The sequence below is a fragment of the Octopus sinensis genome, linkage group LG12 (genome assembly GCF_006345805.1).
Source record: "Octopus sinensis linkage group LG12, ASM634580v1, whole genome shotgun sequence".
Lineage (NCBI taxonomy): Eukaryota > Metazoa > Mollusca > Cephalopoda > Octopoda > Octopodidae > Octopus > Octopus sinensis.
The window spans coordinates 67,471,299-67,484,930 of NC_043008.1; the positions used below are offsets into that span (position 1 = coordinate 67,471,299).

Consider the following 13,632-nt stretch of genomic DNA (forward strand, 5'->3'; position numbering starts at 1 on the left):
AAACCAATAGATGTTTTTTTAAAGCCTGGTACCAATTCTATCAGTCCCTTTTTGCCGTGGCAGGGAGCACAGAGACAAACCCACAGACACACTGATATATATATATATATATATATATATATATATATATATATATATATATATATATATATATATATATATACATATATATATATATACATATATATATATATACATATATATATATATACATATATATATATATATATATATATATATATATTATATATATATATATATATATTCGACGGGTTTCTTTCAGTTTCCTTCTACCAAATCCACTCAAAAGGCGTTGGTCAGTGCGGGGCTACAGTACAAAACACTTGCTCGAGGTGCCACGCACTGGAACTGAACCCAGATCCATGTGGTTGGAAAGTGAGCTTTTTACCACACAGCGGCGCCTGCGCCTATTGTAAATTCTCGACTATACCAGCAGCACAATATCAAAAAATTTGAACGATACTTTATCCTTACGATTATATTGAATGCGAATTGTCATCCGTTAGAGAAGTGAAATATGTATTTTTTAAAATAAAATTCACTACAACGATATGGTCATGCATTTGCAGTGGAGCGTAATTTTCCCTTCCTGCAAAGTTAGCCCAATGTTTTTGAAACGTGTGGTATTAAAGCAATGTTTTGACGTTGCCCAAACTGATGATAATGATGATGATGATTATGATGATGACAATAATGTTTAACTATCCCTCTACATCATTTGATTGAGCATATCGATAATCAAAAGTATTCGAACATTGACCTTCGGGTCTTCCATGTTTGTTTTTTTTTTTTTTTTGATTATCCAAATATCCAGTGCGTCCTTTCTTTACCACGAGTAAGTGATTCAAGGAGATTTGGCTATTATTTCTGACTAGCCGAAGGATCACATTGAGTCTCCACCCTGACTAGCAGTTTATAGTAAAAGTAGCTTGCAAAGAACATCACTCGTTCGAAGTTATACTGAAATGTTCAAATATTCATGTAAATGGCGAAGATCCTTAGGATGTGCAGTCATCCATAGAAGAAAAGTGGCACCTTGGGCAAGTGTCTTCTACTATAGCCTCGGGCCAACCAAAGCTCTGTGAGTGGATTTGGTAGACGGAAACTGAGAGAAGCCCGTCGTATATATGTATATGTATATATGTATGCATGTGTGTGTATATGTTTGTGTGTCTGTGTTTGTCCCCCTAGCATTGCATGACAACCGATGCTGGTGTGTTTATGTCCCCGTAACTTAGCGGCTCGGCAAAAGAGACCGACAGAATAAGTACTACGCTTACAAAGAATAAGTCCTGGGGTCGATTTGCTCGACTAAAGGCGGTGCTCCAGCATGGCCACAGTCAAGTGACTGAAACAAGTAAAAGAGAATAAAAGAGAGTATACCTTCACATTTTTAGCAAGTTTACTGCGCATGTGCACTGGTCGCTATGCATTTATATTTACTCTACCATAACCTTCCAACTTTAAAGCATGCACATTAAAGAACTAAACAAATAATCTTAAGTTATAAAAGCAAAGAATTTGGCGAAGTATCATCTTTCTTTTTACCGTAAGTTTGATATTGACACGAAGATCCTGTTCTTCCGGGTTCACAACCTTCTTTACAATGGCCCGTTATTTGGTGACATGTTGTTCCGTTCTTACACCGACATTTATGTGTACAATCAAGACCGAATAATTCTTGTGGACATCCTGAAGAATTTTAATTTGAAAAATAAATAAAAACATTTTAGTTATCTTAAAATATTATTTTAGTGTGTTATAATTTGTAATTTGAGAATATTTTTTATTAATAAATTAATGAGCATATTATTATTATTATAACCATTAAGGCGGTGAACTGGCAGAATCATTAGCATGCCAGATGAAATGCCTATCAATATTTCATCTGCCGCTACGCCTGAGATCAAATTCCGCAGACATCGATTTTTGCCTTTTATCCTTTCAGGGGTCGATAAATTAAGTATCAGTCAAATACTGTGGTCGAGTGTCCTCCTCCCCACAAAAATCCAGGCCTTGTACCTATAGTAGAAAGGATTCTTCTTCTTATTATTATTAAGGTAGTGAACTGGCAGAGTCGTTAGCACGCTGGACGAAATGTTTAGCGGTATTTCTCCCGTCGCTACATTTCTAAGTTCAAATTCCGCTGAGGTCGACTTTGCCTTTTATCTCTCGGGATCGATAAGTTAAGTACCAGTCATGTACTAGGGTTGATGTAATCGACTATTCCCCTCCTCTAAAGGACCACCACCAGTAACAGCCACAACAACATCAACAACATTTCTCAAAATACACCAATTTTTAATTACTGTATGTGTGACAATATAATACTTACCAGACATTTGTAAGTTCTCGATACAGGTGTTGCTTCCATTTATGTGCAACCAGTCAGTACTGATATCGCCCGTGCATGAAACGGTCGTATGAGAACTGGCGTCGGAACGGTTTGGTGAATTACGGTTGAATGTACAATTGAGAGGTTGATTTCCCATCGAAGTGATATAAACTGTTTTTTTAACTGAAATTAATAGTATGTGAAATATGATAGCAGACCGCATACTGAAAATACTAGAAGAGTTAGAGAGTGTTATTAATTATTTAGTTAATCAATTTAAACGTTTGTATAAAGCTGATAAACCTCAATAGAGAAAAATTATGTAATACCTCTTATATATAAGGAATGAAAAAAATTAAAAAGAAAAAAAGGTAGAAAGAAAAAAAAAATTTTCAGTTTTTAGGAATTTTTGTTGCGTAGTGAAACCTCTGCTGGGTTTTGAACCATAGATTTCAGGTTTCTTTCTTATACAGAACCAGGACCTAATGTATCCCCATAAAAGGAAATGTGTCCATAAAAGATACTAACGCTTGTGTGAATATTAATCGATCAATCAGCACTGGCTAACATTTGGCTGAGGAGGCAATCTTCAAAGGAATTGAGCGCGTTCTCTTGCCAAACAGTTCGGCCGAATATTGTAGAACTCTCGGGCGGACAGTAACAAAATGGTGAGCGAATCCAAATTTAAGCAGACCTATTCCAGGTTTGTGCCAGTCGTGCTGCTATTCCCCCGTATGATAATCTTTCGCCACTCCTACTTATTTACCTTGTTTAACTTAACGAGCTAGTGAGTCACTAAGCAATTTAGGTGGGTGGAGATTCATGTCCCTGCTTCAGCAAGTTGCTCTCTCTCTCTCTCTCTCTCTCCCTCTTTCACTTTCCATTTATAACATACATCGTACTCAACCAAGGGCCCCATCTTAACTTGTAGTGTTGAGTAATGCACATTAATTATATGCAGTGATTTAAATACCTTGCACTACTTTCGTAATGTTATCCAGCAACAAAAGTTTCGCAATTATTATATTCGCTGAATGTCGTTCCATTACTTTACTGGATGCTTATTGGTAAGTATGCAAGATGCAAATTACAATATTTGAAAACTCAATCAAATTTTAGTTTGGTCATTGTCTTTAATTAACAACTATATTTTAAGCTAAACAACCGTGCACTGATAGTGTTGCTCTACTCCATTTCTAAATGCAGGAACCGATGTCTCATTAGGCTGGAAAGTAGCTCTTTAGGTGTTTCAGCCCCTTCAGTTGCGAAATCAGAGCTACCAGGGCCACCCACATAACATCCATGACCTTTGTCGAATCATATGTTGTGACTCTGGACAAGATATTTCTCTTATTCTCGATAATCGTTCTTGCTGCATCAGTTATCCTTTCTCTTGAGCCAGATATATTGGCTTTCTTTCTCACATGACAAGATTGAGTCTTTTGATGATAAAATGTGACAAGTGATATTTATCACCAAAGTCAACAAAAACCTTCTAAGTCCCCTCCTATTTCGGGTCATTCGTCTTTCTTACAGTGCATGTCTTGAAGCGTTCACCTTCCCTACAAAACTTAATGTTCCTAAGTTCCACTACTTGTGATCTTTCGCCATTTTAAATTCGTTTTAACCTCTCTACCATTGCATCAACCATTACTCTAAGAACTTGGTTATGCCACCACGTGTATCTGTGCTCCACACCTAGTAGCCAATTGCAAAAAAATATGCATCATCTTTCCAATTTCGGCACATTTTCACAGATTATTCGCTTCTCTTTTCTAGTACCTTTGGTTTACAGAACTAAGAAGCATATCATAGACGGAGCGAACCAGAAAACTGATTCTGGTGGTTCCTATGACTAAAGTGTTTCCCACTCTACCTTTCGTCTAACCACAAATCTCTCCCAAACAGTACACTGTCTTCTTGGCTACATTGTATCAGCATCATATAGCGACTTTGCACCACCTCTTATTTTACTGACCTATTTGGCTACTGCAATGCTCTCCTACTCGTTCATGGCCTGATATGGATTAAATTCCTTGTTTCCAAGGCCTTTCTTATTGCGCTCTGTGTGTGACCCGCTATATCTCCATAGTGCAGGACGCCACAAACGTCTTTGCCTCAGAAACAATCCGCTTTCTTCCAGTCCTTATCTCTTGAAGAAATCAACGAATGACATAATCGTTTAAATGGTGCAGTAGACTCAATGAATCGGAAGTTCTTATTTATGGCTGGTAGATCCTAGGAAATAAACTGCGCCTCCAGCCATGATGATTTTTTTCAAAATCATTTTAAAAATGTCCTCTCTCTGAGAACGGTAATTATTGCATTACAACAAATAATGTCGTAAGCTCATTGAACAGCTTTCAGACTAATATACTTGTTTGTCGTCTTGTCGTAGCTAGAACAAATACTTGATTCTGTGTTCTCCACAGTAAGAGTGAAATGTAAAGATGAAACGTTATTGTTACCCTCAAAATTAATAACAAAATGAAACAGTTTTAATCATGAATCGAAACCAAAAGTTGCAGACTATTCAACACATCAGTAAGTTACCTCAATTCGCCATTCGATAGGATTCGCTATTCGATTATTGATATTGACATATTAATTCGATTTATTATAGCAATCACACTTTTTTTGTGAATGGGTGGAGATTCTTTAATTGCAAAGATTTTGCTAGAGTAGAAATTATAGTTGCAAGTGAGAGGTGTCAGCTACCTCGATTGATATATTTCATGAAAATTGTTTGCAATAGACGTTCATCAGAGAAACTCTTCGTGGTTACTAGATTTGCTAGAAACAATATCTGAATTGTTTTCAAATCACATCCAGTTTTATTTGATATCGAAAGTATATACCGGACTTTATAAAACTAAACAATACGAGATGGTCACGTCTTGATTGCCTTTTGAGACCGATCTGGGGCCAAACATTATCATCATTCTCGTCGTCATTGTTGTCATTAGCGTCGTTGTCATCGTCAATATCATCATCACCATCATCATCAACAACAACAACAACAACAACAATGTAACAACATCATTAACAAGAACAACAATAAAGTATCTACCGACCTGCTGGAGAAATATTAAATTTGACCCAGTTGATTCTGAATACATGTAGAAAGTGTATCTTTTGAGGGAGTGGCAGGCACGTAGCTCTTCGGTGCCGCAAATTCATAACCATGTAAGTTCTGACAGCAGTCGCAAAGGACACGTAAAATAAACCTGTATTGAGAAGAAAGAATTTCTTCATCTCTGATTTGAGAGAGGAGTGCAAGAGAAACAGATAGTGAGAAAGCGAGAGGGATGGAAAGGAAAGAAGAGAAGGAGATTGAGAAAGAGAGAGAGAGAGAGAGAGAGAGAAGGAAAGAAAGAAAGAGAGAGATGTGAAGCGTTTACTTTCTTACATCACAAAGTATAAAAAGACGTGGAAACAGAGAAGTATTGAAAGAATTCAAAGGCAACCAATGTTTTTGACTCATCGCCGCCATATTATAATTACTAAGTGCAGCGGATTAGAAGAATCAGTTGAGCAGCGAACAATATATTTTTATGTTGTTTAGTAATGCGTTTTTTAACTTTTATTTGTTTCACTGCGGTCATGCTGGGGCACCACCCTAAAGGTTTCAGCCTGGTACTTATTCTGTTGCTGAACCGCTAATGTTGCGGAGACGAAAACAAACCGACACTGTTGTGAAGCAGTGGTGAAACGCAAACACACACACACACACACAGACACACACACACAGACACACACACACACACACACACACACACACACACGTACACACAGACACACACACAGACACGCACACACATACACACCACGCGCGCACACACACACACACACACACGCACGCACGCACACACACACACACACACACACACACACACACACACACACACACACACACACACACAAGGAATGTTTCGTTCAGTTTCCGGCTACGAAATCCACTCATAACGCTTTGGTCGGACCGAGGCTATAACTGTGACATTGACCCAAGATGCTGCCCATTGGGATCGAACTCAAGACCATATGGTTGGCAAGCATTTTTCTTTACCGCACAGCCATAACTGCCTGTTTAATATTCATTAGTAAATTTTCAATACAGTTTAATAGGAATGAAATCACACTGCCTTTGATCGTCGCTTACCCTTCGGGTGGGAAGAGTAGAAGTTCCACGTAGTTGGTGGGGGTGAACTGTTTCCACAGATAATCAAACAACTGTTGGACATGTGTGAAAGGCAGTTGAAACATACGGGTATATCGGGTATACTCTTTTACTCTTTTACTTGTTTCAGTCATTTGACTGCGGCCATGCTGGAGCACCGCCTTTAGTCGAGCAAATCGACTCCGGGACTTATTCTTTGTAAGCCCAGTACTTATTCTATCGGTCTCTTTTGCCGAACCGCTAAGTGACGGGGACATAAACACACCAGCATCGGTTGTCATGCAATGCTAGGGGGACAAACACAGACACACAAACATATACACACACATACATATATATACATATATACGACAGGCTTCTTTCAGTTTCCGTCTACCAAATCCACTCACAAGGCATTGGTCGGCCCGGGGCTATAGCAGAAGACACTTGCCAAGATGCCACGCAGTGGGACTGAACCCGGAACCTTGTACCACACAGCCACTCCTGCGTGTGTACATGTACGCGCATATATGTGCATGTGCGCGCGCATGTTTGTCACCACGTTGACGTCCAATTGGCAGCTGACGAGGAATTTTCTCTGGTTATACTGAATATGTTTTCCCTTCTCTCATTAATGTTTCTGTTCGTTGTTGATTTGTTTTACTTATGTAAAGCAATGCAAGGTCTTATTATATATTTTAGTGTTCCTTGGTAAAACTGTTATATAAAATCCGTTCTGGCTGTCTGTGTGCGTGTGTCTTCTAGGATCTCGGGCATCCTCCATCCGATTGCGCTCAAATTTGATATGTAGTTGTCGACGGTATCAGGGCGTGTATAAGTCTTGAAAAAATTACAAAAATCGATTCCAGGTAAGAATGCGATTTGCTTTAAATGTTTGACAACTCAGCACCGTCCATTGGACGGGGAGCGTTTTGCACGTAGAGTATATATTTGGGACCAGTTCCAAAATTAATTGCATCCATACGACCGCATATTGTGATGAAATAAATATACCAAAATTATCATGGGTGCCGAAGCTCCCATGAACACCTTTCTTTCACTCTTTTGATTTTCTCTGGCGTTTCTACTCTATGTAAGTTGGACCTATTAATAAAAATATCTATATATTTATACTTAAAAATTCATCATCTGAAAGCCTCCACCTTTTTGTTTCCTCTCGTTTTGCATATGTTCATATCTGCATATTTCAAGTAAATACGTTTAATATGTTTAATATATTTGATGTGTCTAATTTGTTTCTCCGCATAATTGCTTCTACATTCACACGCACACAAACGCATACACACAAATTAACACACACTCGTGCATACATGTACAACGGGTTTCTTTCAATTTCCGTGTACCAAATCCACTCGGCTCGAGGCTATAGTAGAAGACACCTGCCCAGGACGCCACACTTTGTGTATGTGTAAGTTCTATAATGTTTATGTCCCTGGAGCTATTTCTAATTCCTATTTGAATACGTGTGTGTGTGTGTGTGTGGGTGTGTGTATTGAGAAAATCGACGAAATACTTACGTCTTTGGCATGTAGGTCCAGAGTAACCAAAAATACATCTAGCCCCCTTGCAATGCCCATCGTTATCGAAGTCACAGTCAGCGATATCGAAGCAATGACATTGATACTTCAGGCCAATACCAAATCTGTCAACTCTAAATAAACATCCAGCTGAAAATTAAAGAAACAAATGTGAAAAATTGTGATTTATCTTGCATTACCCATCATTCGAAGAACAAATTGGGTATTAATTTCAATATTTAATGTTTTGGGACCTAAATTTGGTGGTGGGCTTTGGTCAAACTAGATCGCTCTCGGATCGAAAGGCGCCAGGAGCAGACAGAATCCAAGAAGAAGTGAGGAAAAATGGGAAACATGACAAAGATATATACGCAGATGCCTGGCCTATGTATGTATATATGCCTCAGGCCTTCTCCAAAACCAGACACCAATATCTAAGCTTTGTGGGAACATAGGTGATATATTATTTAACTATAGTAAACTTTTGTCGGACGTTAACCTAGGAAGATTTCAATAACGAGTGATAGCGATATGCTTGAATTCTGTTATAACGAAATTGGGCTTATTAATACAGGGAATTTAGCTATTTAAATTGAAGATTGAGTAGGATTCTGATGAAGGGTACAAAATATAGGGTACCATGCTGGAGTAGTTGCCATAGATTAGGGGAAGTTATTTTAAAAACGTTTAGCGATTTTATAGTTGTCTATGCTACAGAGTTAGATTAGAGGAAATTGAAAACTGGTAGAATAGAAAAAGAAGTTTGTCGCTGAAACGTATTTGAAATATGAACAGCTTGGTAGGAAGTGAATCATTCAGAAGACCTAAAGTTATGGAGTATACCTGAGTCACATAAGAAATAGGTCATAGTACAAGAGTGAGGGGGATTTTGTTAACGTTTGTAAAACGTCATGTAGTGGTTTAAGTTTACGAGTCAGGAGTAGGGTGCGACTTTGGATTTAAAGATAATATGCTTGTATTCATGTACATACATGTATATTTTCATATAATGAATAACATTAATTTATGTTGCGTAGTTAAGCAGCGGTAAACTGAAATGTGGTGGAGGCGCGAGGCTTAGTGGTTAGGGTGTCAGCATTATGATCGTAAGATTGTGGTTTCGATTCCTGGACCGGGCGACGCGTTGTGTTCATGAGCAAAACACTTCATTTCAAGTTGCTCCAGTCCACTCAGCTGGCAAAAATGAGTAACGCTGCGATGGACTGGAGTCCCGTCCAGTTGGGGAACACATACACCAGTGAAACCGGGAAACCGGGCCCATGTGCCTGGCTAGGCTTTAAAAAAGGGGGCAAAAACAAAAACAAAAAAAATTGAAATGAGATAAAGTAAGCAGTACATGGCAGATATGTGATCGATGAATAGTGAAACACGCAGTATTTAAATTAAATGACAAAATTAGAAATATATTTCAATTTGCAAACAACAAATAAACGATTAAAGAAGATTTATGAGATGCATTACAGAAAAATAAGACAAAGACAAACAGAAAAACAGAAGGCATTCCACTTACGGGGTGTTCTGGAACAATTCCTTTCACACATTTTGTTTCTTAAGGATTCGTCTCTTAGACAATCACCTCGCCTCCAATCACATCTTTCTTGCCCCGAAACAGTTTGTTGTCCTGAAACGGAGTGTATATTTTGACATTTTCATGAGGATAATGATGATAATGACAATGATAAACATACATACATACATACATACATACATACATACATACATACATACATACATACCTGTATATATATATATATATTATATATATATATATATATATATATATATAATATATATATATATATATATATATATATATTACTTATTTATTTTTTAAAAATTTTTGTTGCATGTTGCAACCTTTTCAATCGTCGTTAACTCTGTCCGTTATCAGAACTGCGTTCTTTTAGTTTGTTTGTTTGTTGGTGTGCATGTGTATACACATATGTATGTATGTATGTATGTATGTATGTATGTATGTATGTATGTATGTATGTATGTATGTATGTATGTACGTATGTATGCGTGTGTGTCCGTTTGAATGTATGTATTCTGCATATTCATGTGTTTGTGTTCAAGTTTGTATGTGTGTGTGTGTGTGTATGTGAGTGTATTTGTGTCTGTACCTCTGTCTCCTTGTGTATGTGTAAAGCGTGCATGTGTGTGAAGTGCGCGTGTGTGTATATGCTCAGTCTTCTTTTGTGTATGTATGTGTGTATGTGTGTGTGCATGCTTGTCTGTCTTTATTACCTATACACCTATTTATCTACATATCTCTCTGTTTACTTACATGTCCATTTGTGTGTATATATATATATATATATATATATATATAGAGAGAGAGAGAGAGATAATTTAAAATTAATAACAGAAGGGTAAAATTTATTAATCAAATTAATTAATTAATTAATTAATCAATTAATTAACAATTTTACCAAGTAGATCGGTACATTAAAATTACCTTTATAGGTAAAATTATTCACATAATTTATATATATATATACATGCCTCTACATAACAGCCCATTAACAAATCTACCCGTGTATGTATAAACTGTGGGTATTGGGGTGTCCCTACCTTCTACGTATATCTCCTATGGAGTACTGGAGATATTTCATTTATGATGAGGACGTACTCCTGTATTTGTCTGGGTGTTGGGTCCTTCATATGCTTGGATAAAACGTGGATGTTAAGTCGACCTAATGCTGGTCTTTGACATATTGGTAGAGTATGGAGGATTGCTTTTTATCGTCATATTGTCTCAAATGTACATTTAATCTCTCTGCAATGCTTCTAGATATCTCACCAATGTATGTCATGTTCTTGTCTTTACAAGCACTCTCTATGCACCTTATACTGTAGATTACATTTCTAGTTCTACAGTTAATGCCAGGATTAATCTTACATAACATGTAGTTCTTATTGGTGCATGTGGTATTCTCAAAGGGGTACGTCCTACATAATTGTGATCTGATGGAGCTCCCTGGTTTTTCAACGATCTTAATGTTGAGTTTGGCCTCCTTCAGAGCTTTCCTAAATATTCGGGCTAGTTCTTCATGGGCTGTGGCCTCTGCAAACGTCACTCTTTGATATTTTTCGGGAATGTACCATGTGTTCACCCTGTTTTCTTTGTCACAAACTCTCTGTATCCTATTCTAGTCTTTTCTTCTGTACTTAGGGCAGGTATCAGTGGTTTCATTATATATAATGCTAACTTCTTACTCGCTTCCTTGTACACCCGAACCCTGTCTTTCTGGTCATATCCATTTCATGCGGTGCATGGCATTCTGTACATGTTTCTTTGTTTCATCGGGCTCGCATAGTGAAAACTCGTTATTCATTATCCAAACTAAGTCTGCTATCCGTGTGTTGATTTTCATGTTGTGTGACAAAGCTGAATTCTTATGAGCAATATATTTAGAAGCTATGGGTTTCATGTAATAAGAGTGGAAGAGCTGAACTCTGCTGTTCACGGTCTCTATCCAAAGTTCAGTATCAAGTACAGGGAGTCTATTGTTAGAGTGCCTAATGAGTGGGATTACGTAAGCAGGAACCCGTTTAGTGAGGATGAACGCGTCACTTCTGGCGTTCCAAGCTTACAGAGACCGGATTAGCAAATTAGTTAAGCGGGTGTTAACAGGGTAGATACTTAACAATAAATGGTGGTACGCCCTGAAAAGGGCAATTAGAATAGAATCGTTTATGTTTAACAAAGCACCACAGAAAAATAGAATAGAGGGAAACTTAGTTAGGAACTTAGAAGAGGAGCTTAGGAGAGGCATTATAACCGACGTGCTGGCAGTGAGTTTGGTCCTGGACCAATTCTTCAACGCTATACACGAAGGATACATTGTCAGAGCCAAGGCACGTGTTCTAAGAAACGATGGAACTAAAGCCGTTTCATGAGCCCGAGTGGCAGGGCCTCAACGTGGCAACAAAGCTACAAATCGGTCTTTGGTGGACTAAAGTGGGCGAATGTGTGCGGCATTTCAGCGTTAATTCATCCAACTATTTGGGGTGTGGGGTGGCGATCCGGAACGCAGGATAGGCTTTAGTGCCTACCTCGACGGCGTGTCACGATTCTCGGCAGGTGGAGCAAGTCTTTGCGAAATGAAGACGTGAATTATTCAAACTCCAAAGAATCCCTCTCAACATATGGCTATGATGCTCCCCACTACTTCTGCTCGTGATCAGAGATGTACATATCATCAGCCACTAAGAGACATGCTCAACTGGTTAAGGTTAAACAACTGACAAGCAAATCTGTGGTATTGAGCAGAATATTTGCTGTACCCCATCTTTTATACCAAGTAACCCATCCTGCTCAAAAGGTCCCTGAATAAGGGTTTATTATTATTATTATTATTATTATTATTATTATTATTATTATTATTATTATTATTATTATTATTATTATTATTATTATTATTATTATTATTATTCTATGTTTTACTTTTGCTTTATGTTTGTACAAGTTGGCTCCAAGTCTCACCCAGAGACCTCAAGAGACAACAGGGTGGAAGTTCACGTTATTGTTATGCCTAGTGTGCCATATATTTGGGGTTTTTTTTTTGGTGTTGTACTAGTGAATGTCTAATAAATAAATTTTTAAAAAAAGTTTGTTTTAAAACTTGAGATTACATAGAGAGTATTTTGCGTAGGATATGAGCAGTTCCCATGAGCACTATCTTTTGAATTTCTGCCATTTTGGGGTTTCCTGGAATCTGAGTTAGGTAGCAATCAGCCCCTTTCGCTATCATTCCCAGGGCACCTATGACAACAGGTATTGTTTTAGTCTTCAGGTTCCACATTTTGCTGATTTCTATTTCAAGATCTTTATATTTGCTCAGTTTTTGGTAGGTCTTGACAGATACGTTTATATCGATTGGGACAGTCATATCAATGAGGAGGCATGTTCTTTGTCTGAAGTCTTTCAATATGATGTCTGGCCTGTTTGCATCTATCTTTCTGTCAGTTTGAATGGTGAAGTTCCAGAGGAGTGAGATGTGGTCATTTTCAAGCACTGGAGGTGGATTGTGTTCCCACCAGTTTTTTTCATGGGGCAAATCCAGGTTTTTGCAAATTACCCTGTGAATATATTGTGCAACACTATCATGCCTGTTGAGCTACTCTGTAGGCGCTAGAAGACTGCACTTGGAGACAACATGATCAATGGTTTCATTTTGTTGTCGACATACACGACATGTTGGGCTACTGCCGTTCTTTAATATGTTGGCCTGGTAGTTTCTTGTTGGTAGGCATTGGTCTTGAGCTGCTATGATAAACCCTTCTGTTTCAGATTTTAAGCCAGAGGCCATTAGCCATTGATGGGTCAGGGCTTTGTCAATATCTGCATTATTCGCTCTCTTTGGGTATTTGCCATAGAGAGGTTTTTCTTGCCATTTATTATTCAGAATATCTAAGGCCGCAGTTTTGGCACGGGTTTTCATGCACTTAGCTTTTTCTGTGCTTGTTTCTTGTATGACTATCTCTAATTCCGAAATTTGTTGTATTCGGAATTCACTTAGATATTCCTTTGCCTGTTTTGTTACTGAGTATGATGC

The 13,632-nt window shown here is 37.9% G+C and overlaps 1 protein-coding gene across 1 annotated transcript in view; it reads right to left on the bottom strand.

The window, feature by feature from the left end:
• Positions 1-9,657, bottom strand: part of LOC118765549 — a 16,323-nt gene extending 6,666 nt beyond the window's left edge. The window contains exons 1-5 of the mRNA XM_036507764.1: positions 9,582-9,657; positions 8,051-8,200; positions 5,431-5,583; positions 2,357-2,539; positions 1,570-1,713 (exon numbers count right to left, since the gene is read on the bottom strand). Of these exons, the coding sequence (XP_036363657.1) occupies positions 1,570-1,713; positions 2,357-2,539; positions 5,431-5,583; positions 8,051-8,200; positions 9,582-9,612 (661 nt within the window). The 5' untranslated portion in view covers positions 9,613-9,657. The remainder of the gene's footprint in view (positions 1-1,569; positions 1,714-2,356; positions 2,540-5,430; positions 5,584-8,050; positions 8,201-9,581) is intronic.
• Positions 9,658-13,632: the final 3,975 nt, after the last annotated feature.